Genomic DNA, 24,928 nt, shown 5'->3' on the forward strand with positions numbered 1-24,928 from the left:
ACAGGAGATTTTTAATTTAGTATTAATTTGTAATATTTAAAATATCTTTATCTTTTTTGGGGTATTGATAATGTTCAAAAATTAGACTGTGGTATGGTTGCACAGCTCTGTGAATACCCTAAAAACCATTAAAGTGTATACTTTAATGGGTAGATTGTTCGGTATGTGAAATTTATCTTAACAAATCTGTGAAAAGAGAGAGAAAAATATTTATGACATATTGGAATGTATCACCTTTAAACTGGGAGCAGATCCCAATCAAGTGAAAACTAAGAGAGCTATTGTGTCGTATGCAACACAATATGCTTTCTAAGAAGTAACCCTCAATCTTGACAAGTCAACCCCTCTCCTGCATCCTAAGCATCCTTGTAGGTATGGGTAGTGTTTTATTTTAACCTTTTCTCATATAACTGGGAAGAGCTATGTCCAAACTCATTCATAGCAAGTGAAGACACAACTAGTTTGAAGTAGATGCAGAAGAATGAGGCTTTCCACTGAAGCTGCAGCCTATCACTGCTTGGCCTAACAGCTGGATTAAATGCTCCATTATACTCAAGTTAAGCTGGGGTTGTTATATATGCCCTTGAACAGAAACCTTACATTTTAAATTTCATTTCTCGCTAACAAAATGCAATTTAAAAATCTATAAAAGGTAAAATTTAACATTATCAAGTGCACTTTAAAAATTAAATCTTGACCTGATCAAAACAGACCCTTAAAACTTCACTCAACAAAGCAATGATCTAAGTACAGGAAGAGTCATTTAAAGATAATAAAAGTTCCTTTCCCATATTAAAATACAATACAGATCAATTATCCAATGTCACATTCATGCAGTGATGCTCCCTTACTTGTTTGCTCCTTAAGGCAACTAAGATTTTGTTTCTCAAGTATTCTAATCCTATTGAAAACTTCTAGGAGGTGGAGTTGCTTTGAATTAGTGAAAAGTCAGAGTTTGAGGGTACTTCATACAAAATACAGTATTCGCATGCTAAAACACATGAAAACAAATCTAAGACTAACAAAGGATAAAGCAAGAATGCACTAGAACTAAGTAAATAAAATAGTAGCATTTAAAATTGTACCAGAGTGACAGTAGAGAAAATAGCCCTTCTACAAATCGCTGTCCTACCATTAAGCTCACATATGTGTCTAGCAGAAACCTTCCTCCCACACCCACACACACAACAGTGTAAAATTCTCTCACTCTTTCTTTCCAAAGGCAATAATATTCAACTCAGTTCTGTCTGAATCACAGCTAATATACTGCTATAGCCTGCCTTAATCTTTGTACTGTATACAGTATCTGTTCTCTATGTAGAAATGGGGCTGAGTATTTGGGACTGCAAGGCACAAAAGACTCGCCCTTAAAATCAACCGTGTTGTCTAGCTCTAATCCTCCATCTAAGCAGAATTAGTGACGTCAAACCAGTTTCCATGGCACAGCCAGACTCATGACAACTCTGTTATATCAAGCAGAAGGACAAAATGGGCTGCGCTTAATTGCACACAGAAACAAACATGAAACTAAACCCTGGTTAATCTTTCATTTTCTGGGGACTCGGGAACAATTCTAAGATTGGAAGGTACATTAAGAATTTTTGCTGAAGTTCTATAATGAAGACTCATGTTGCTCATACTTCAGCTTCAGCGCATTTTCTAGTTTGTTATGACAAATATCCAAATAAACAAGTCAAGCAATGTTTTCTGTAATGCAACATTCTTAATTCATTATACTGCTTACTTGTTAACAGCCACACAATGCTGTCTCAGTGGTACAAATTACTGAGGATCTACTAGAACTAAAATGTTGCAAAAAAACCCAAAGCAGAAAACACCAATTGCTGACAGGAAAGTACCTTTTCATATAAACATATTCTCTTTAATTACTAGTCCTCCCACAAGCCAGACATTAAATTCGCCCAACTCTATAAAACGCAGTCCCTCACACTTATAGCTTCCTATAGATATGCTCTCTCATGGAATTCCCTCAGACCTGTGAAATTCCCAGTAAGACTCCCTTAATTGTCACCTGGATTTAAAAAACATTGCCAAGCCTTTATTTTATAAGTGCTTTAATATTCTATCAGACTGTTGTGGTATCCTTGGCCACACCTCTATAAAAATACTACTGTCATAGAGGACGTAATAGGTCTCCTTTGAAGTAAGTCACTGTTTTCTACCTTCCTTAGAAACCTCATCACTGTCCCACAGTGCAGGTGGGAAGAGAGGCCTGCTGCTATGAGGAACCGGAACTGCAGGGTTAATCCTAGTGGGGACTGCTAACTGCATACAGAATTTGATGGTAGCCAAGGAAGAATGTACAAAAAAAAAAAAATCCATCCCAATTCTTCACATTTCCACTTCATATCAAGGAGTACAAAAGCAGGCTCTTGAGGGGGAGGGTTGTCATTATATATATATTTTAAAGCTTAAACATAATACTGAAATTGGCACAGACAGTTCTGTAACAGACGCTCACGAAGACTGAGAAATCTATAAAAATAGAGATCTATGTCAAAAAGAATCTTGGAACACAGGGGTCAGGTGTATAATTAGAACCAGCAATCCAAACACTGACATTGTACAAATATTGCTTTGTGGAAGAAAGTTTGCAAACATTCAGCACATGAAAGAGAATTACCTGCCCTAAAACACCATAACATGTTATAATTCCACCTTGAGCAATACAGTTATGAAAGGGGCTATTTTTAGCTTTCCCATGGTTGTTATGGCAACCACCTCCTGGCTCCAGCTGTACACAATGTTTATAATTCCAGGGAAGTGAAAAGAGCAACTTTCCTCTATAATGTAATTATGTACTTTCTACATCTATGGTAACAATACCTTAGTTTGATTATAGGTACTTGTTTAGCGATAGTCAGTTGGCCCTAGGCTATAGTTCTAGAGGGTTTGGAAAATCTCATACATCAGAGGTGGAACCAGTAGAAGGAAAACAACAACAAAGGATCATGATAAAGGACTCTGCTGTTACTCAATGGAGATACTAATGCTATGGAAACCAGCCATAGGAAATAAGCCATTTGGGGATGGTGTAAAGGGCAGGCATAATGAAACCACTTATAATGTGTAAGGTAAGAATGCTTTCAATATGATCTGCTAACTTGGAATTTTTCTCTCCTCTTTGGGCATAGAGCTAATATTTCTGGCCTTCTGTGCAGTAGTTGTAGCCTGCGACTGAGTTCTGCACAATGAAATGTGGGCAGAAGTGAAACTTCCCTTAAAACCATCTTTACTCTCTTGTCTTTCACCTGTCAGCTGGATGCAGAGAACTCCAAGACCCTAGAAAATGATGATGCCCCTAGATGGAAGGAGCCTCAGATTCCTGAATGACGGGTAGAGAGGGGAGGGAAAAATAAACCTTTATGTGTTAAGCCACTGAGATTTGGGAGTGGCATGTTTCAGCAGGTAGCTTATCCTGACTGACAAATTTAGTAACTAAGTTCTTTAATTCAAGTAGACATAGACGTTCTTTTCCTAACCAAAAGTATTGATTCATAAAATCCACATATATTTCTTACTAGTTCTTAAGAAGTATCAAAATGGTAATGTGGTGTCAGGTTCAGTCATAGCTTCTGATAACTTTCCACCATTTCTCAACCTCAGTTTAAAATCAACTTGATCTTTCCTTTTTTTTTTTTTTTTTTTTTGAGACAGAGTCTCGCTCTGTTGCCCAGGCTGGAGTGCAGTGGCACTATCTTGGCTCACTGCGACCAGGGCCTCCCAGGGTTCAAGTGATTCTTGTGCCTGAGCCACCTGAGTAGCTGGGATTATAGCTGTGTGCCACCACGCCCAGCTAATGTTTTTGTACTTTTAGTAGAAATGAGGTCTTGCCATGTTGGCCAGGCTGGTCTTGAATTCCTGGCCTCAAGTGATTCACCCACCTCAGCCTCCCAAAGTGCTGGGATTATAGGCGTGAACCACTGCGCCCAGCTTCAACTTGATTTCTTAAAAGGCAAGGATCCAACTCATCCATGATACGCTTGACTCAATGAATGCCTATTGAATGGATGGACTCTCCTTTTTTGCATTGCCTTTATGTAATGCTCCAGCTGTGATCATGGCTGTCAGGTCTACAGAGATAGCAGTGAAGTTCCCAGCTTCTTGGTTTTGTATTATTTACTAACTGTAGAGCTTCATAGCACTCCATCTCTTTGGGCCTCTATTTTTTCATCTGTCAAAGGAGGGAGGTTACTGTCAATTAATTTAATGCACTGGATTTCTATGACTCTTTGACTCTAAGACTTTATGCTGTAAAATGATTTTGCAACCATTATCTCTTTTGATATGGTTTTCATCAACATAATTAAAAATTCCTTTTACAATACCTCTGTGGTTATAAGTGTTTCTTTTTTAATGGATAGATTTACTATTCTGAATTAATACCATGCTACCTGCAGATGTCAAAACTAGGATTAAGGTGATGGCCCAAATTTAATCCCTCCTGGGTTCTACTTTGCCCCAACTCTACCATCTTCTAGGGTTCTGGTCTGGTCTAACCACTGCCATTTACATATCTGACCATCAGGGGTCCACTCCCACTGGCACCTAACAATAGGCAGTTTGAAGATTTTAAAGGGAAGTATTACTAAAATAAAACAATTAAGATACACAAAATAGTGTATATAAAATGGGATTACAAGGAGCTTTGCTGAGAAACCGTTTCTTAACTAGTCCCTGTAGACGCTCAACGAATGGACTCCTAACCTTAGTTTCCTCATCTGTCCAATGGTGGGAGGCTATCAAAGTTAAATGAGTTAACACTTACTAAGTTCCTGGCACTTACTTTATACTCAATAAACATAAGCTGTAATCCCTGCCTGGAGTAGGTCATAGAGGTTTCCTAACAGAAGTAGGGTCCTTGGGTCTTCCCTTTTCAAAGCTGTGATTCCTCTGGGTCACTTCCAAACTCATAGTTATTTTGCAGAAAAAAAGATAACTACGATGCCCTAAATTCAGCAAATGATCGAGCTAGCTCAGGATGCAAGCCCAAATCTTTTTAGCAGCTTTTCTTTGAAGTCCTAGACATCATTCAGATTTTTCCAAGGAAGAAACAGCTTAATTACAATTTTACACTTCATGCTATTTCAGATAACAGAAATCTACAACATATTTCTCAATCAAAATGAAGACATTCAGCATGTACTAGCAGAACCAATTCAAACTGGAACAAAGATGGGGCGAGTGGACATTGCCTTTTCCTCCAAGGGTTGGTTTGACATCTTATAATCACTTTATATAACAGCCATTCTCCCAGTAAAAAGTGAAAAACCAGAGGAAGAGGTCTTACTTCATCCAACTCCACTGATTTTGGCTTTGAGAGAATACAGCTTTAAGAAGGTATTCCCAGGAATATCCCAGGAACTCTATCCGCCCCCTCAGAATAGTAGGCAATTGAGTTAGTGATGGTGACTCAGGCAGGCTTTTTCATCCTGATCTAAAGGAACCACTACAACCCTAGAGAGAGAAATAAAAAGGGAATCGAGTGGAAAAGGCCTCCACCACCGATGACTCATGCTCCACTGTGACTCGCCTGGCACATCAATCTGTGGCTAAGACATGGAGGCTTGGTTCATTAGTCACTTCAGTGATTTTTTCAAAGCAAGGATTCTCCCTCTAAATAATCATGAGCTCTGCTTCCACAGTGTTTGTATGTGAGCTTGTGACTCACCTTTCCACCATGCCAGGCAGTACCAATTGTGTCATCTGCAAGAGAGAAAGCAAAACATTCATGATGGCCGAGGATGCAGGCAACAGAAAAAGAGTGAAGAAAACTCACCCACACTAAAAAGAAGGGAATCATGAAACCATTCACCACTTCTGCAGACAGCAGGTTATTTTCTGTACACTGTAGAATGTGACTGTGTCAAGAGGGCATAAGAAGGAATCAGCTGAAATTACTGGAAAGAACACAGGGGATACTTTCAATGAACTTGACTAAAATTAGTCTTGCCTGAAATGTAATACTGGCACAGAGTTCTTCAAACAATGAAGGATTTACAGTGAAAATCTACATTTCCCAAAATGCATTCTCAGAAGAGAATATATGTTATCAGAAGAAATATCCTGCCTACCAAGATGACTTGAGCTTTCTAACCTCAAGAGCTCACATAAACTTTTCCAGCCAAAAAAAGTCTTTAAAAGAATACCGTAAAGTGATAGGTTGGCAAAGAGTAAGTGTATCTTCACATTCATTTCTCTTGTTGGCCTAGTTAGCTGTAAGTAAAACTCATCCTTAAAGAGAGCTAAGATGTGATCTCTAGTAACCAACAATGAAAAGGTGACATCTGCATTTTTTAAGGACTCCATAATTGTTGACTAAATACATATAATGAGGGGCTATTTTTAAACTCTGTTTTGATATATCATTAACCAAGAAAAGTTCAGAAGTCCAATGGTTTAGTCAAAATCACCTCATAGTTAAATATTGAGGCTGTAACGTGAATTTCCGACTCCTGGATATCATCAATTCTGTAAGAAACAGATGCTGTTTTGTAATAATAAGGTTTCAATGCATGCTAAGCATAGAAATTTTGTTGTTTCTATCTTGAATAATACTTCATATTAATTAAAGTAGACAGCATTCTGATGAGAAGGGAATTTTGTTTTCCTAGAAACATTCTGAAGAAAGAAAATGCCATCCAGATTTAACAAGGTAAATTCTGCTATGTGGACATCCAATCCAGATTGGATTATTGGTATTATTGGTATTATGAACAGCTTTGTATGGTAGTACAGATGTACATCAGGCATATTAACAGTGGTGGGTATTTTATCGTAAAGGATAGATTATACAAAACCCTAACAGTATTTGAAAACATTTTTTTTTTTATTTAGCACATTTCATCAGGGACCATAATGCTTAGCTAAAGTATTATAAAGAGTTCCCCCAGCATTTTGTGAAGGGAAGCTATAATTCAGTTCTCCAAAGTCCTGAGATCACCAGAAACAGAATAAGGAAGGAGACTGGTAATAAAAATGTCTTTACCCAGGTGTGTGTGTGTCTGTGTGTGTGTCTGTGTGCGTGCCTGCGCATTTGTATTAAGGAAATGAGATCTGTTAACTATAAAGCAGCTAAGTGGAGTCCAGAAGGAGTAGCCACTGCCTGTTTGGCTCTCTTAACAGTCCCTCTTCTATTTCCAGTTGGAATACTGGGGGCAGGGAGATGGGGGAATATCAGGAGCTATTTTTTCCCTTATACCATATGCATGTCATGTATATATTAAATGTCTGCTTTCTGAATGGCAAAAATTATCTAGAAAATCATGAGACAAAACAAAACCCCATAACATAAAACCATACTTACAAAATTATATCAATGGCATGCTAAACATTAAATGTTTCCTTCCTCAAGAGGCCTTTTATGTAGGGACATGTTCAAAATATATTCTTTATATATATGAATTAAAACTCAAGAAGTTTTAATAACTTGACATAAACACTGATTTCAATGCCTGGCTATTAAAGGCCAGAAATATTTGCTGAATGCTCAATGACTAGAGGATTGATCAGCAAAGACACAAGTTCTCCCCTGCAAAAGTTAATTTCTTTCTCATAGCTCATGAGCTCCTCCTTTTACATTCTGACTCTAAATTCTCTGTCCTTGTCATAAAATGTAACGTCTTTTTTTAATCTGTCAAATAATAACAATGAAAAGCCTGAGAAAAGTTAACCTGAAATCTGCATGCTTTTATCAAATCGATTAATGCCTTCATCTGTATTGAAATTATCTTTCCTTCTAATCAGATTATAAGTCACAATAAATTCAATTTCAAGCCTTCTTTATTTGAGCATGTGTATACAAATCATTAATATTCTACGCATTAGTTAAGAGGCTTCATTATATTCAGATCAAATTAAATTTTCTTTAACACCAAATTTTTGTAGAATTTTTAGCTAAGTTATTAGTAGAGTTATCTGTAAGCATCAGTTGGTATCTTGATATTTGGTTATTTATACAAATATACCAGGCATTTCTGTGAATTCTCACTATCTATCTGAACTCCATTTCACAGCTCACAAGCTGTTTCCGGAGTTAACTCAATGTTAATTTTAGGCCATCTGCAGGTGATAATTGCTGTACCAGAAAAATTTTTGTTCCTCTTAACACAGTTCTAAAAAAAGGTTACCATAACTTGCAAGTTCAGTGGTTAAGAATATTAGACAAGTAGTAGTAACCATGATTTCCAGACCCATTATCTTCCCCGTTGGGACTGTTTCCAAAAGTGTATAGCAAACAATTTTAATTCTTTCCTAAGAAGTAGACAAAAGTTTCTACAATTGTGCTTCTACAACAGTGAGAGTGTGAATCCTTGTCCTTGCAGGAAAAGTGTTTCCTCTTTATATACATACATATTTTCAGTGACAGTATTATTAATCCTCACCACAAGAAAATCCTAGATGCCTAGAATCTAAAGGGGATAGTTCAATATATATGTTATATCACACTTAAGGTATTGTTATCACTTTATATGCAAGCTAGCCAAAAAGTATACAAATATATGAGGAAAAATGAATGTCTTGATGACAAGTAAATTTAGAATTTGATTCAATGTCAAGAGTAAAATATTTACTAGTATTTACTGGTATAGCAATGTATATTCTGGCTGGGAAATAAATAAGAGGCTTATTTAGCTCATACAAAATCAAAAGCAATACTATTAGATTAAGATTATTTAGATGATTAGATTATTCAGCAAAAATGCATTGGCTGGCCTAGAAAATCCTTGAAAATGTTATATTAAAATGTAACCATCTGTGGTTACAACTAAAAGTGACTTATTTTCTTCTTAGTGTTTGTATATATTTCTCATACTTTTGGCAACAATCTTGCATTGTTTTTACAATTAGAAAAGCCCCCACAATCTTATTTCTAAAAAAAACCTAACATGAATAAAACTTTTTCTCTTTTACTCCTGTAGCGTCAGTAATCAACAGTTTGTAGAAGGAACTTTATTTTATACCCAGGAGCCAATGTAGATTTTCCCACTCATTAATTTAGTATGAAAAATGATCCAATATAAGAAAATTATTCTCATATCATGTAATCTTTGGCATTTGGTCATTTTTTAGAGAGAACAGTACAAAGAAAATATGATTGCATAATGTTCAAAAAGACAATCAAAAGCTCAAATTAAAAGATTACATTAAAATTCAAGATGCTTTAATCACCTGTATTATTATAATACATATGTAGAGAATAAAGTATAACAACTCACCCTAGAATCCAGGCAAAGCCGCTGGAATCCAGGCTATTCATACCCAGAATTAGGATACCACAAATAGCCACTTTGTCCACATCTGACCTCCCTCTACCCCAAAGAAACCTGCTTATCATAAATAGGATCTGAATCCAAGTAACTAAAAACGTACCCATACAATTTGGAAGTAAACAATTTCTTAGATGCAAATACCTTAAACAAGTTTTCAACTGTAATCATTAACAATAACTTTTCAAAATCACAGTGTAACAGTGAAAATAATTACAGAAAGTGACAACAATGTTACACAATGCCTGGTTTGGAGAAATTAGATGGTAACTCCATTGAAAATCATGCTACAATGACACAGCACACATTTCCTTTGGCAAACTGTATAATTTGAGCACCGCGGTAAAAAAGAACACAACTTAATTAGAAATTCTTAGAATCTCACCTGTATAGCTAACAGAATATTTACTGCACAGGGGGTGGAAAGCTTAATTAGACAAAGTTTCTAAGAGTGCTTTGAGATCTCCAAGTATTATTTGATTTCCCTTTTTATTAATGTTAAGTTTTTGTGAAAGTTAAGAGCCCCGCCTTGCCATTTTCCCAGCTCCATATTACTTAACCTTAAATTCAACCCTATATCATTCAAAACAAAATTTTTCCTTTTGTAATAAATATGGTTTGATCTACACTAATTTATCAAAATAAAAAGAACTTTTCAGAACAAAGAGCTCCATGCCAATTAATAATGATTCCAAAGCCATAATTTATAAACTCTAGACAAAATTTTAAAAAAGAATGCATATACCAGCCGGGCACAGTGGCTCATGCCTGTAATCTCAGCTCCTTGGGAGGTCAAGGCAGGCGGATCACGAGGTCAGGAAATCGAGACCATCCTGGCTAACACGGTGAAACCCCGTCTCTACTAAAAATACAAAAAAATTAGCCGGGCGTGGTGGTGGGCGCCTGTAGTCCCAGCTACTCGGGAGGCTGAGGCAGGAGAATGGCGTGAACCCGGGAGGCGGAGCTTGCAGTGAGCGGAGATCACGCCACTGCACTCCAGCCTGGGCGACAGAGCGAGACTCCGTCTCAAAAAAAAAAAAGGAAAAAAAAGAGTGCATATACCATCATACACAGTTTTTATAAGTTTCACATACTATAGTATGCTAAGAGTTTCCAATACCTAAATTTTTCCAGAATAAGCTAATTTCTCAAAAGTGACAGGTTTGGGGAGGAGAAAATAATTTCTAAAGTCCTCAGAGATTTTTCATTTTACCTCGTATATAATATCCTATAACCTAGCTTCATTTGGAGCTGAAAAGAACATCAGTACCAATCTATAACTACTCCCTCATTTTTGGAAGAAGAAAACAATGCAGAGTGGTTATCATGCCGTTTGGCAAAACCATCATTTTGTAGTTATGCCTGAAGCAGGCCATTACTATGACACTCTAAGGACTAAATGTATCCAATAATTTGGAATTTTTTAGGAGCATAATGATAACTAATTTCAAAATGGATTAAAAGACTAGCTAGTAACTTGGAATGCCTTCATCTAGAAAAGCCATGGATGGGGATCAGTGGTGAGGGTTTTACTGTCCTTCCCATAATTTATCATATTCCTAATGCTGTTAAATTCTTGAGGCAGGGTGCCGGGATGCATTCTTAACATAATTCCTAAATTAAATACAATTAGACTGCTGAACGGAGACTGTTCTCATGGATTTTCAAATTAATAGAGGGCTCCCCCTACTGGTATTGTGTCACATGCCAGAGGCAAATCCAGGTGAGAAAAACAAATGTTACTGTGCTTTTCACCCATCTGTCCATTCATCTAAACTTTTATCATCTACTCCATGGGCAGGGCATCGCATAAGGCACTTCTGGCTAAGTGATATACAATGAATACACTGTGGTATAAAAAGGAAAAAATAGATTTTCAAAAAGCATGCAAAGGGCCTCATACTCTGATTTTAGAGAATCATGGGGTGGGATGCCGTAGTCTAAATGTTTGTGTCCCCCCACTCCAAATTTTTTTTTTTTTGAGACAGGGTCTCACTCTGCCAGCCAGGCTGGAGTCCAGTGGCACGATCTTGGCCCACTGCAACCTCTGCCTCCTGGGTTCAAGCAATCCTCCTGCCTCAGCCTCCTGAGCAGCTGGGACCACAGGTGTGAGCCACCATGCCTGGCTAATTTTTTTATTTTTGGTAGAGACAGGGTCTCGCCATGTTGGCCAGGCTGGTCTCAAACTCCTGGGCTCAAGTGATCCTCCTGCCTCAGCCTCCTGAGTAGCTGGGATTACAGGTGCATGCCACCATGCCCAGCTAATTTTTGTATTTTTGGTAGAGATGGGGTTTCACTTTGTTGGTCAGGCTGGTCTCAAACTCCTGGGCTCAAGTGATCCACCCGCCTCAGCCTCCCAAAGTGCTGGTATTACAGGCATGAGCCGCTGCGCCCAACCTCCGCCCCTCCAAAACTTGTATGTTCAAACCTAATCTTCAATATGGTGACATTAAGAGGAGGGTGGGGCCTTTGAGAAATGATTACATCATGAGGGTTCCACTCTCATACATGGTATTGGTGCCCTTATAAAAGAGGCCTGAGGGAGCTTGTTTGCCTCTTCTGCCACATGAGGACATGGCAAGAAGGCTCCATCTATGAAGAATGGGGTCCTCACTCGACACCAAATCTGGTGGGGCACTGATCTTAGACTTCCCAGCCTCCAAAACTCTGAGAAATAAGTTTATGCTCTTTATAAACCACCCAGTCTAAGGTATTTTGTTAGAGCAGCCCAGAGGGACTAAGACAGAAGAGATTAATTTAGTCGATGTCATTCTAGTCCTTCAATTTCTCCAAGCAATTATTCCGTTTGAGTAGATTGAACACTTGGAGTCACCTGGAACAGAAGAACCCAAACTCCAGTGCCTGAAAGGGTCAGAGAGGTAATATAAATGAGTGAGAGAAGTCAAACAATAGGGACTGGTGGGGACTGTGGCAATCTAGAGAGCTGCAGGCCTAACTAACTGCATATATCCAGAAGCTACTCAGCTCTAGTCACTTGTTGCCATGTAGTAATTCAGGTCTGTGTTACCCAATTTTCAGATTTTTCCCAAGAGAAGTTAGAAATCTCGGTGTAAAATTTCCTAATTTTGAAAACTGAGCCAATCAAAATGTGTTTGTCAGCCACCTCTGGCCCACAGACCAACAGTTTACAACCTCTGACCCAGCATACTCACCTTCCACCTCTTCCACTTCTGGCAGATTCAAAGATTAGGAAATTCTCACAATTTACTTCAGTATAAATAGCGATTGATTCAAGTTCAACCTTCTAGGGCCACATACAGTCAGTGTGACCCTTATTCCCAAAGAACTTGAACTAAAATTTCAGTTCAGTTTTTTCAGTTCAGAATTTTCTGTTTTTAAAAAATCATTCATTTATTATTATTTCTTAGAATAAAAAAATGTGTTGTGCACCTGACATATGTGAGGCCCAGGTAGGATTCAGCAGGAAAGGAAAAGGACATGATACCAACCCTCATGGTGCTTACAATCTGTAGAGAGGCTCTAAACTGAAAGAGAGACTCAATCTAAGAAAAACTCTAGTCCAGGCATGGTGACTCACACCGGTAATCCCAGCACTTTGGGAAGCTGAGGCAGGAGGATCGCTTGAGGCCAGGAATTCCAGTCCAGCCTGGGCAACATAGCAACACTCCATCTTTATAAAAAATTTAAAAATCAGCTAGGCATGGTGGTGCAGGCCTGTAGTCCTAGCTACTCAGAAGGCTAAGGCAGGAGGATCGATCGCTTGAGCCCAGTAGTTCCACGTTACAGTGAGCTTTGACAGTGTCACTGCACTCCATCCTGGGTGACAGAGTGACACGTCTCAAAAAAAGAAAAACACACACAAAAGAAAGAAAGAAAGAAAGAGTCTAAAAATGAAATGCTCAGTGAAGGGAAGACATGCAGTGGGCACATAACACTCTGGAGGGTTCAGAAAGGTGCCCTACCCACACCCACCCCTAATAAGAAATGGTTTCAAGCTCCCACCTTGGTTGAATGTCTGATGAAGGAAGAACTAAATTATAAGCCCCTGCTTTAAGTCTTATACTGACCCCCCCAAAGAAAAGTAAAAAATTAAATTAATATAAAAATATTAAATTTCAAATTGACTTAAAAAAAGTAAAAACAAATTAATATATAACCCCCTGCTTGAGATGCTCTTCCACACTGTTGGTGGGACTGTAAACTAGTTCAACCATTGTGGAAGTCAGTGTGGCAATTTCTCAGAGATCTAGAACTAGAAATACCATTTGACCCAGCCATCCCATTACTGGGTATATACCCAAAGGATTATAAATCATGCTGCTATAAAGACACATGCACACATATGTTTATTGTGGCACTATTCACAATAGCAAAGACTTGGAACCAACCCAAATGTCCAACAATGATAGACTGGATCAAGAAAATGTGGCACATATACGCCATGGAATACTATGCAGCCATAAAAAGGATGAGTTCATGTCCTTTGTAGGGACATGGATGAAGCTGGAAACCATCATTCTCAGCAAACTATCGCAAGGACAAAAAACCAAACACCGCATGTTCTCACTTACAGGAGGGAACTGAACAATGAGAACACTTGGACACAGGAAGGGGAACATCACACCCCGGGGCCTGTTGTGGGGTGGGGAAAGGGGGGAGGGATAGCATTAGGAGATATACCTAATGTAAACGACGAGTTAATGGGTGCAGCACACCAACATGGCACATATATACATATGTAACAAACCTGCACGTTGTGCACATGTACCCTAAAACTTAAAGTATAATAAAAAAAATTAAATCTCAAATTGACTTAAAAAAAGTAAAAAGAAATTAATATATAACCCCCTGCTTGAGATGCTCTTCCCCATTCCCAACTAAAGCAAACAACAAAACACAACAGCATTTCACAATATGTGGAGGCTGTTAATACATTTCACTTTGGGCCGCACCCCCATCCATTTCCTTCTCTGCTCTAAGAAAAAGGTAATAAAGAAAGTCAGAACATCCTGTCTACTTGTCAGAATGGTGGCCTGGACATTTCCTAAGAGATTCAGCTGTAGGCAGGGCCATTCTCTAGCTTCCACCTCATTCACTAAGTGCAGCAGCAATTTTAGGGTCCAGTATCACCTGAAGGAATGGTTTTCCCACCTTTCCATAGGCACCACAGGCAGTTCAGGTAATACTGTTTGGGCAGTGCTTATCTGGAAAGGAGTGAAGAGTTTAGAGTCTCTTGAGGTCTGAAAATTGCTAATAAAAGAATCAAAGAATAATCTGGCCCAGAAAAGCAAGGCAACCCCAAATTTGGTAGCTGTTAAAACAAGTGATCTCAAATCAGAAACAAACGGCACAACAATATTTGTTTTAGAACCTGTCTTTGGACTGATGTGAACCTCAGTGTACACCCTGTTTGAAATGAAACCTACATTTGTCTGCCTCTGGAGACGTGGCACTTCTCCCATTCTCCATGATTTCTCTAATAGCAATCAATAGCAGTTCAATAATTTCATTTGCAAACTCTCTCAGTATTCTGGGATGGAAATCCCTCCAGGTATAAAACTAGAATTATTTTTAGAAAAGTGTGGTTCAATGTCTTGAGGTTCAATTGTCTCTAAACTCCACCGTTTCTGGGATAAAGGTCATTGTTCTTGATGAGAAATAAGATGTATCTTAGATTTTAGTCACAGAGCATCTGCAATCAGAAGAAAGCTCTGTCTAGTAGGACTTCTCTTACAGTTTGAGACTGATCTACCTGCCATATTGGTTACCTACATATAGAGTTTCTACATCACTTAACTGTATGCAGGCAGGGAACAGGAGCAAGACTAAATTTATTCCTGAAGGATTTAAGAGTAAAACTGGAAAAGCAGGCAACAAGGCTTCGAAACATCCCTTGTAAAGGGAGAGCCCATTGAAGTGAGCCACTGAGAGGGAAGAAAGGAATAAACTCAAAATACTGGATAAGATTAAAAAGTAAAACCATCGGATGAAACTGGAGAACTAAGTGGCCTGGAAGGACTCCTTATGATTAAACATCATGGGTCTATAGCCAAAACTTTCTGATTAATATTTCTTCCCCAATATTTTTCTGGCCACATCACTACCATTTTATCTGGTGGTGACCTGCAATTTCTTTGGTCTCAGGATATTTCACTTCTATCATTCCTCTACTGAAACATGGAACTTATGTGATTTTTACAATCATCTGACCTACTGATCCAGAACATAAATAGGTGGATCTGAAGGAATGTAAAGCCAGGTCATTCAATGTTCATGGCACAGTACAGGTCTTACAATAAGATGCTGGGGTCCTTCTCAGCAAACATCTCCAAAGTAGGGGCACAAGCCCAAAGTCACAATGCCAAGCTGATTTCACCAATCTCTCCTGGAACACTTCTCAGCCAGTTATTCCCTGTCATGTAGTTTAGTGAGGAGATAAAACTTGGCCCAACATTGATGGTGAGAAGAGGTTGTTCTCTTCCTTATACAGGCCTTTTCTGAGAGATTCACTGTGGCATTAGGCTGCAGGCATCCATGCCCCAGTTCCCCTGATGTCCAGCCACAATAAAACCTTTGGAGATTCTGTAGCTGCACCAATTTTCATCTTCTTTTAAGTTACCCCAGGGCTCCAAACAGCCATTGCTACTGAAAATGTGGCCCTGGCCCTGGCAATGTAACACAGTCAACTAAAGAACAACAGGTGCAATTCATCCAAATATATTATAGGGCAAATCACAGCAGCACCAAAGAGCCCTAAACCTGGGAGCGTCACACAAATTTCGTCAAGGTGAATGCCTTTGTCTCAGTATAAGTAAGAAAAACACATGCATCATAAAATACCTATTACCATGTCACTCTGCCAATAGAACTGCCTTTCTAAAACATAGGTCAGATCACACCTTACATCTACTTGAAGGCTTTCTGTAGCTCTCTAGCCTGTTGAGCACAGCACTCAAGGTCTTGCCCAGTCATGCCCTAACTTTCTCTTCTTACCTGCTGGTTAGCCACTGCACATCACTCACCTCCCACTGCTCCAGTCAAGCCATTTTCTATCTGAATGGTCACTAGTCAACTGTGATCAGAGAGGATAACTACATTGCTTCTGCATGTAGTACAACAAAAACTAATTGGCTAAGCCACCAGATGGTATTAATTCCATGATCCATTGATTCCATATGTTGAGAGTTTTGATTTGTTTTTCTATTAGAAGTACACATCACAAAGGTACAGGAAAATTCAGATTCATATTAAAGATAAATGAAGGGATGCTTATTTGGCTCCATGAAGAAGTGCTTTAAATAGCAAACTCCCTTAGTGCTTTTTAAATGGGATTAGGTTTGCAAAAGAAAGCTTATGTATAAAAATTGTAAGTAGATATCCAGTTCTGCCAATGACACTTACCATCAATATGGCATGCAAGTGTTTAATAAATTAACATTTGTCTCCACTAACTCATTTCATGGGAACAAGTATATATGCCAATGTCAATGAAGAATGAAGAAGAGGAAGGATGAAGAGGTGGGAGAAGCATTTTATAATTTGTCAAGATATTAAAAATGATATCTCACTTTTATTTCATCATTATATTTAAAACACTGAAAGTTACTCCATGGTGCTCTTCGATTTGTGCTGTTTTATCCATACTTTCCCCTATTTGGTCTTTAAGCAGAGACTCACCGTGATGACCACTGAACATGCTGATCTGTGCTCAGATCCTGCATAAAGGATAAAGTCTGTGACCATGAAGCACAGCAGGATGACTGATTCTCACAGATTAAGGCCAGGATCTTGGCTTTCTATCATTAGTTTTCTGCAGACTGCGAGCCAAGGGATGGCATGTTCATGGAGACAGAAGAGGCCAGAGTTTTACACCATAAGAGTATACAAACATGTAAGTGTAGACAAGCAGGAGGTTACAAGAGAAAATACTAATGGATCTAAAGTAAATGGCTTACACAGTTTATCTGACAGAGGAGTTAAAATTATCAGAAGACTAATCTGAAATTAGTATTAACAATTCTAGAAAATAAAATTAAAACAAACATATTTTATCATTAACTCAGCACAAGATATTATGAAACACATGTACATTGTTTTTAACACTTATTATTTTCAAGCACTTGGCCAAATGTACCAGAAAAGGTATATCAAAATAATAGTACACATTGGTCATTTCAAAAGGCAAAAATTATAAAATATATACATTGTAGACTAGAAGTGATATTAATTTTGATCAAAAACCTTTGTTTGCTAAAAAATAAAGTCATAGTTCCACCTATTATTAAAACCTGTATCAGCTCTGAGTTTAAGAACAATAACATTTTGAGAGCCCTTATAATGATCTTGGGACTATTAGATATATTTCTATTAGCCATGTTTTAAAAGCATCAATTTTGTGCATGAGAGTCTTGCTCCAGACTCACTCACAGGTCCACTTATAATTAGTTTACCTCACTTAAACTGAATCTTATATGAGAAAAAAACTTGGTTAATAACAACAAAGTTAAACATTGAGTTAAACATGTTTTGAATTTCCTTAAACTAGTATACGTGAGTTATTGAAAATGGATTTGGCTTTCTATGAGTATGTTCAAATTTCAAGTATCTGACACTGCCCATGAGAATTCTGCCTCAGGCAATTATTTTTCACTGCTCTGGTATGTATAATTAAAGTACAGTACATTTTTGTAGTTACTAATACAATATAAGAAAAAATGGTGTTGAGATGCTCATACCTGCTAAGTATTCCTTCTTTTGGCAGGTATTGGCTTGTTGTCTTTTGTTGGCACATACATGTGACATGACTATAACACATGCTTAGCAACTAGCAACCAGACTAGTTATTATGAGTGACTATTAAAAATCACACCCATTGCTTTGTACTTCCATATTCCTCATACAATGCTTTATCACAACATTTAAGTTCCTCAACTGAAAAGAATCATGGGGAAGACAAAATGGAAAGAATTTATCAGTGACAAATAGCATGTGGATGAAATATTTGTAAAAATAAGTCTCCAGCCTAAGTTTTTGTAGTCCCAGTACCTACCACAGTGCTTGCATATAGAAGGCATTTAATAAACAAAAAGCATTTAATAAACTAAAAAACACTGCTGAAAGAAGTCATAGATGACACAAACAAATGGAAACACATCCCATGATCACGGATGGGTAGAATCAATATTGTGAAAATGACCATACTGCCAAAAGCAATCTACAAATTCAATGCAATTCCCATCAAAATACCACAGCCATTCTTCACAGAACTAGAAAAAACAATCCTAAAATTCATATGGAACCAAAAGAAAGTCCACATAGCCAAAAAAAAGACTAAGCAAAAAGAACAAATCTGGAGGCATCACATTACCTGATTTCGAACTACACTATAACGCCATAGTCACCAAACAGAATGGTACTGGTATAAAAATAGGCAAGCAGACCAACTGAACAGAATACAGAACCCAGAAGTAAAGCCAAACACAGCCCACTGATCTTCAATAAAGCAAACAAAAACATAAAGTGGAGAAAGGACACCCTATTCAACAAATGGTGCTGGGATAATTGGCAAGCCACATGTAGGAGAATGAAACTGGATCCCCATCTATCACCTTATACAAAAATCAACTCAAGATGGATCAAGGACTTAAATTTAGGACCTGAAACTATAAAAATTCTAGAAGATATCATTGGAAAAACCCTTCTAGACATTGGCTTAGGCAAGGATTTCATGACCAAGAACCCAAAAGTGAATTCAATAAAAACAAAGATAAATAGCTAGGACTCATTCATTAAACTAAAGAGCTTCTGCATGGCTAAAGGAACATCAGCAGAATAAACAGACAACCCACGGAGTGGGAGAACATCTTCACAATCTATGCATCTGACAAAGGACTAATATCCGGAATCTACAATGAACTCAAACAAATTAGCAAGAAAAAAACAAATAATCCCATGAAAAAGTGGGCTAAGGACATGAATAGACAATTCTCAAAAGACAATACGCAAATGGCCAACAAACATATGAAAAAATGCTCAGAATCACTAATGATCAGGTAAATGCAAACCAAAACCACGATATATATCTGTATCTATATCTATATCTATATCTATATATATCTATATATATCTATAGATATATATATATATACGTATCTATATATATCTATAGAGATATATATACATATCTCTAATGGAATACTAATCAGTCATAAAAAGGAATGAATTAATGGCATTTGTAGCAACCTGGATGAGACTGGAGACTATTATTTTAAGTGACGTAACTCAGGAATGGAAAACCAACATCCTGTGTTCTCACTCATAAGTGGGAGCTAAGCTACGAGGATGCAAAGGCATAAGAATGATACAATGGACTTCGGGGACTCAGGGGAAAAGGGTGGAAGGGGGTAAGGGATAAAAGACTACAAATTGTGTGCAGAGTATACCGCTTGAGTGATGGGTGCACCAAAATCTCACAAATCACCACTAAAGAACTTACTCATGTAACCAAACACCACCTGTTCCCCAATAACCTATGGAAATAAAAATTAAATCATCAAATAAAATAAAAATAAATGAAAAGTCAAATAATACAGGCACCTGCTTCGTCTTCAGTTCTTTATATTTTCTGAAGAAATAAGTTAATAGACCACTTTTATCTGGAATACATGTATCTGCATCTAAACAAGAGTAGACTCAGGTGAACAAGCTGATTATGTCAGTGTTTTTCAATAGAAAGAACCAAAAAAGGATGACATCTTTATAACAAGGCTGCTTACCTTACAAACAGAAAGAATATTAATATTTATCATTTTCTTGATCACCTGCAAAAAAAAATTGAGAATTTTATATATACTTGATCACGAAAGTGACCCTATTAGATATCTACTTAGGTAATCTAGAGAAGCATTGAACATTTCCCCAGATATTGCAGAGATTTTGGAAAAAGGACAAGAGTTGGGGTAGAGAGGCAGATTTCATTTTACTCTCAGTGTTATATTTTCCTAACTAAGGTGATAATTGATGCTAACATGCAGAATCCAAAGTGTATGTGCAAGTAAAATCTGGAAGTAAAAAGACATATTAAATCTAAAATAAATAGAACACTTTGCAATTTCCTTTCTGCTAGTATGGAGCGTAGAAATTACTGAACCTAGGATTTTCAATAATTTTTAAAATTTTACATACTCCTTCAATGATATGCTTTTCTTGTTTTCAGTAAAGGATTATGCATGCATCAAGGATGTCACTTTCATTTTGGTAGAGCTGGTTTACCTGAATCAACCATGTTGCTGTATATTAACATACTTACAATTTTGAAGTTGATTTTAGAGTCATAAAACTTACAACAGAGCTATTTCAATATAACACAAACAAAAATAAGAGTAATAACAAAACTAGAGCTATTATTGAATCTGGTACTGTATAAGCGAGGTTATATTTTCTCATTCCATTTTTCTAACACTCCTATGAAGCCGCCCATTTTATGAGCAAGGAAACTGAGACCAAGTATGGCTAGGCCCATACCCAGGGAACTCAGGTAGTAAGCAGAAGAGCCAGGATGTGAACCACAGGCAGCTGGACTCCAGTGTCATAGTGTGAATCGTTATACCAATACCTGCATGCATTCTTTTTGTTACCATAATACACAAAAAAGACTTACATTGTCCAAGTCAGGAACATCCAAAAAGTATTCAGGATACTCATACGACATTCCCACGTTATTCACTGAAATAGAACAAGATCATTAGCTGAGTAACATATGCATATTTTAAAGATTTATTAAAAGAATGACATTAAAGATATCAAGACTAATATGATATATATAATTATATAAAACACTGTTTATGGCTACAGTAACCTTTTCCACACCTTTCTGTCCAAAATCTATCCTTAAAAGTCCAACTTAAATGTCTCTTCCTTCATTAAACCTTCCTGTACCTACCATCCAGCAACTGACAGAACTTATACTTGCCTCTCACTTTCCATAGCCCTTTGGGATATGTATATTCTGCCTCTATCATACTGTTATTTGGAGATATTACTTAACTCTTCTCTGGACCTTAAATTTTCATAGTGTAGTAGAAAGAGTGGAGAGTACCATGGTCCAGGATACTGGAAACTTGAGTTCTAGTTATAATAGTTTTCAGAAAACATGTGATTTGGGATAAGTCATGTAAAATATGCATCGCATTTTGTTCCGCTCCAGAATGAGAACTCATTTAATAACTCAAAAAATATGTGCCATACACTTTTGAGTAAGACATGTGCTAGGAACTTTAAAAAGTGGGGGAAAAATGTTGGTATCACGGAGCATACAATCTAGTAGGAAAAGAAAGAAACAAACAATTATTTCATGACAGAACAGAATGCCATGGGAGCCTTTCCTGCAAAGCCTGACTTCAACTGGAAAGTGAGGGAAGGCTTCTTTCTGGTGGCCAAGGGAGTAGGTCAGACTAAATGTCTCCAATAAACCATCTATCAAAAGTTGAGGTCATGTCTTAATTTTCCTTATACCACACCCCCTTACCTTCCCAATCACCTAACTTAAAGTTGGGGCTACAAGACAATTGACAAGATATGAATAAACCTATATATATTTAAATAGAAGATTTTAATACTCAAATATCCTATGGTTTCCCCAGCCCTGGAAAGACAAAGACAATCCCAGAATAAAGAACATTTGCAGGAATCAATCAATGAATAAAATATCTCAGAATTTATTTTAACTAAACAAATAACTCACGAGATAGATGATCTATCTATCTACCTATCTACACTTAATCATCACAACAACCCTATTAGGTAGTTCCTATTATTATTTTCCTTATAAATTAGGAAACTGAAGTTCGCAGCAGTTAAATAAATTGCCCAAGGTGATAGAGCAAAGTAGGCCAGGATTCAAACTCAGGAAATTTGACTTCAGAGACTAGGCTTTTAACCACTATGTTAAAACCTTCATACACATTTATCCAGTATTCAACTCAGAAAAAAAAAAAAATCATAATAACTGAATAATAAACAAACATCTCATAACAATGTTTAATAAAACTATGAAGTATTTAAAAAAGAGAAGTTTCAGTTGCAAGAAGATGATGACATTATGATCAGTTTGATACAGCTTATAAGGAATTATGCCGGATAAACCTGATATTAGTAATAATAACTTTTCAACAGTCTAACAAAATTAATAGTTCAAAGGAACTCAGTAAGGGTTTTATATTTAATTATAAGCCAATCACTTGAGGCTGTAAGTCGCCAGATTTTACAACAATACCACTGAAACCTGTCAGAAGAAATGTAAGCAAAAGACAATGACAAAGCAAACTTTATTTAATTAGGATTCATACTCATCTGAATAGGGATAGTATCTAAACATAATTAATAACAGCAGGTCCAAATCCATTTTTATTTTATTCAATAGGTTCTCCACCCACCAGGCATCCCAAGAGTCAATTCTATAAAAGATCTGTTAACAATTAGGCCAAAACTAGTTGAAGGTAAGGCTTTATGTTCACTTGACTTTGCTTTAACCACTTACAGAATTACAAAGGATGAATAATTTAGAACATGACTAAAAGAAACAGCAAAACCCAAAATATCTGTTAAAATATTGCACATAAACAAAATATTCTTTATATCAGTTGAAGATAACAGAATCTCCCAGGAAAGGCTTTGCCAAGTTGTAATATTCATCAGAATTAAAAAAAATTTCATGAAGTACAGTGAACTATCTCCCTTCACTCTTCATATCAAGAAAACTTTCTTCAGATTTCCCTGTAGCCTATGGGAATATTAATGCTATATTTCAAAATGCAAAGGAAAATTGAACAGTGTAATTATAAATCTTTTAAAATCCAGATTTCATTTTTTAAAAAAAAATCTGGGAACTTTGCAAGCAGCACAGTTGACTTTGTAATCTTAACATGTACTATAAGTACAAAGTTAAGCAAAGGCAGTCCCTGAATAACTAAGCAAGCAGAGAAGTGTTATTCTGGTTATGGCTGTATTAACAATAGAGAGTTGCCAGGCATGGTGGCTCACGCCTGTAATCCCAGTACTTTGGGAGACTGAGGCGGGCGGATCACGAGGTCAGGAGATCTAGACCATCCTGGCTAACACGGTGAAACCCCATCTCTACTAAAAATACAAAAAATTAGCCAGGCATGATGGCACGTGCCTGTAGTCCCAGCTACTCGGGAGGCTGAGGCAGGAGAATTGCTTGAACCCAGGAGGCGAAGGTTGCAGTGAGCCGAGATCACACCACTGCACTCCAGCCTGGGTGACAGAGGGAGACTCTGTCTCAAACAAAAACAAAAACAAAAACAAACAATAGAGAGTCTTCAGCTGTGTCTCTGATAATTGAGCAAAGGAAAGCTATCAAAGCTATTTATTCACACAATGAAAATGTGAACATCTATTTAACATAGCTCTATAAGAAAACATATTCAACCAAAAAGCGTCTGCACAGCAAAGGAAATAATCAACAGAGTGAAGAGACAACCTGTTGAATGGAAGAATATATTTGCAAACTATCCATCTGACAAGGAACTAATATCTAGAATATACAAAGAACTCAAACAACTGAATAGTTTAAAAAACAAGTAAACTTATTAAAAAGTGGGCTGAGGATATGGATAGATATTTCTCAAAAGAAGACATACAAATGGCCAGCAGATAAATGAAAAAATGCTCATCACCAATCATCACAGAAATCTGAATCAAAATGACAATGAGATATCATCTTACCCCAGTTAGAGTAGCTGTTATTAAAAAACCAAAAAATAACAGATGCTGGCAAGGATGCAGAGAAAGCAGAATTCGTATCCACTGTTGGTGGGAATGTAAATTAGTATAGCCACTGTGGAAAACAGTATGGAGGTTTCTCAAAATATTAAAAATAGAACTATCACATGATCCAACAATCCCACTACTAGTATTTATCCAAAGGAAAATAAATCAGTATATCAAATAGATACCTGCACCCCCATGTTTACTGCAGCATCATTCACAATAGCAAAGATAAGGAATTGACTTAAGTGTCCATCAACAAATAAATGGATAAAGAAAAACGTAGTATACACACACAATAAAATACTATTTGGCCATGAAAAGAATAAAATCCTGTAATTTATAGCAACATAAATGGAACTGGAGGTCACTGTGTTAAGTGAGATAAGCCAGGCACAGAAAGACAAATATTGCATGTTCTCATTCATATGTGGGAGCTAAAAAAAGTTGGTCTCATGGAGGTAGAGAGTAGAATAATAGATACCAGAAGGTGGGGCAGGTGTGTGTGGGTGGGTGAGGGATGAAGAGAGGATGGTTAGTGGGTACATATAGTTAGATAGAAGGAATAAATTCTAAGGTTCAATAGCAGAGTAGGGTGACTATAGTTAACAACAATGTATTGTATATTTCAAAATGGCTAGAAGAGAGGTATTTTAATGTTCCCAACACATAGAAATGATACTCAAAGTGACAGATACTTCAGCCACCCTGACATGATCATTACACATCCTATGCATGTAATAAAATATCACATGTATCCTATAAATATGTAGAAATATTATGTATCGGTTAAAAAAAAAGAGAAAACCTGTTCAACACTGAAAACTTTAGTCCAAAAAAATAAATAGTATCATGGAGAAGGGCTATGT

General features: G+C 37.1%; 1 protein-coding gene and 1 long non-coding RNA gene across 2 annotated transcripts in view; one reads left to right on the plus strand and one right to left on the minus strand.

Moving 5' to 3' along the window:
• Nucleotides 1-24,928, minus strand: part of HSD17B12 (hydroxysteroid 17-beta dehydrogenase 12) — a 172,906-nt gene that overhangs the window by 19,935 nt on the left and 128,043 nt on the right. Inside the window, exons 5-7 of the mRNA XM_054437443.2 lie at nucleotides 20,932-20,996; nucleotides 20,048-20,092; nucleotides 5,693-5,727 (exon numbers count right to left, since the gene is read on the minus strand). Coding sequence (XP_054293418.1) covers nucleotides 5,693-5,727; nucleotides 20,048-20,092; nucleotides 20,932-20,996 — 145 coding nt within the window. The remainder of the gene's footprint in view (nucleotides 1-5,692; nucleotides 5,728-20,047; nucleotides 20,093-20,931; nucleotides 20,997-24,928) is intronic.
• LOC134740242 (uncharacterized) lies at nucleotides 2,552-7,014 on the plus strand. Its single transcript, XR_010127559.1, has 2 exons — nucleotides 2,552-3,095; nucleotides 5,113-7,014. It is a non-coding gene; the product is annotated as an uncharacterized LOC134740242 (long non-coding RNA).

Source organism: Pongo pygmaeus, chromosome 9, assembly GCF_028885625.2.
Source record: "Pongo pygmaeus isolate AG05252 chromosome 9, NHGRI_mPonPyg2-v2.0_pri, whole genome shotgun sequence".
Lineage (NCBI taxonomy): Eukaryota > Metazoa > Chordata > Mammalia > Primates > Hominidae > Pongo > Pongo pygmaeus.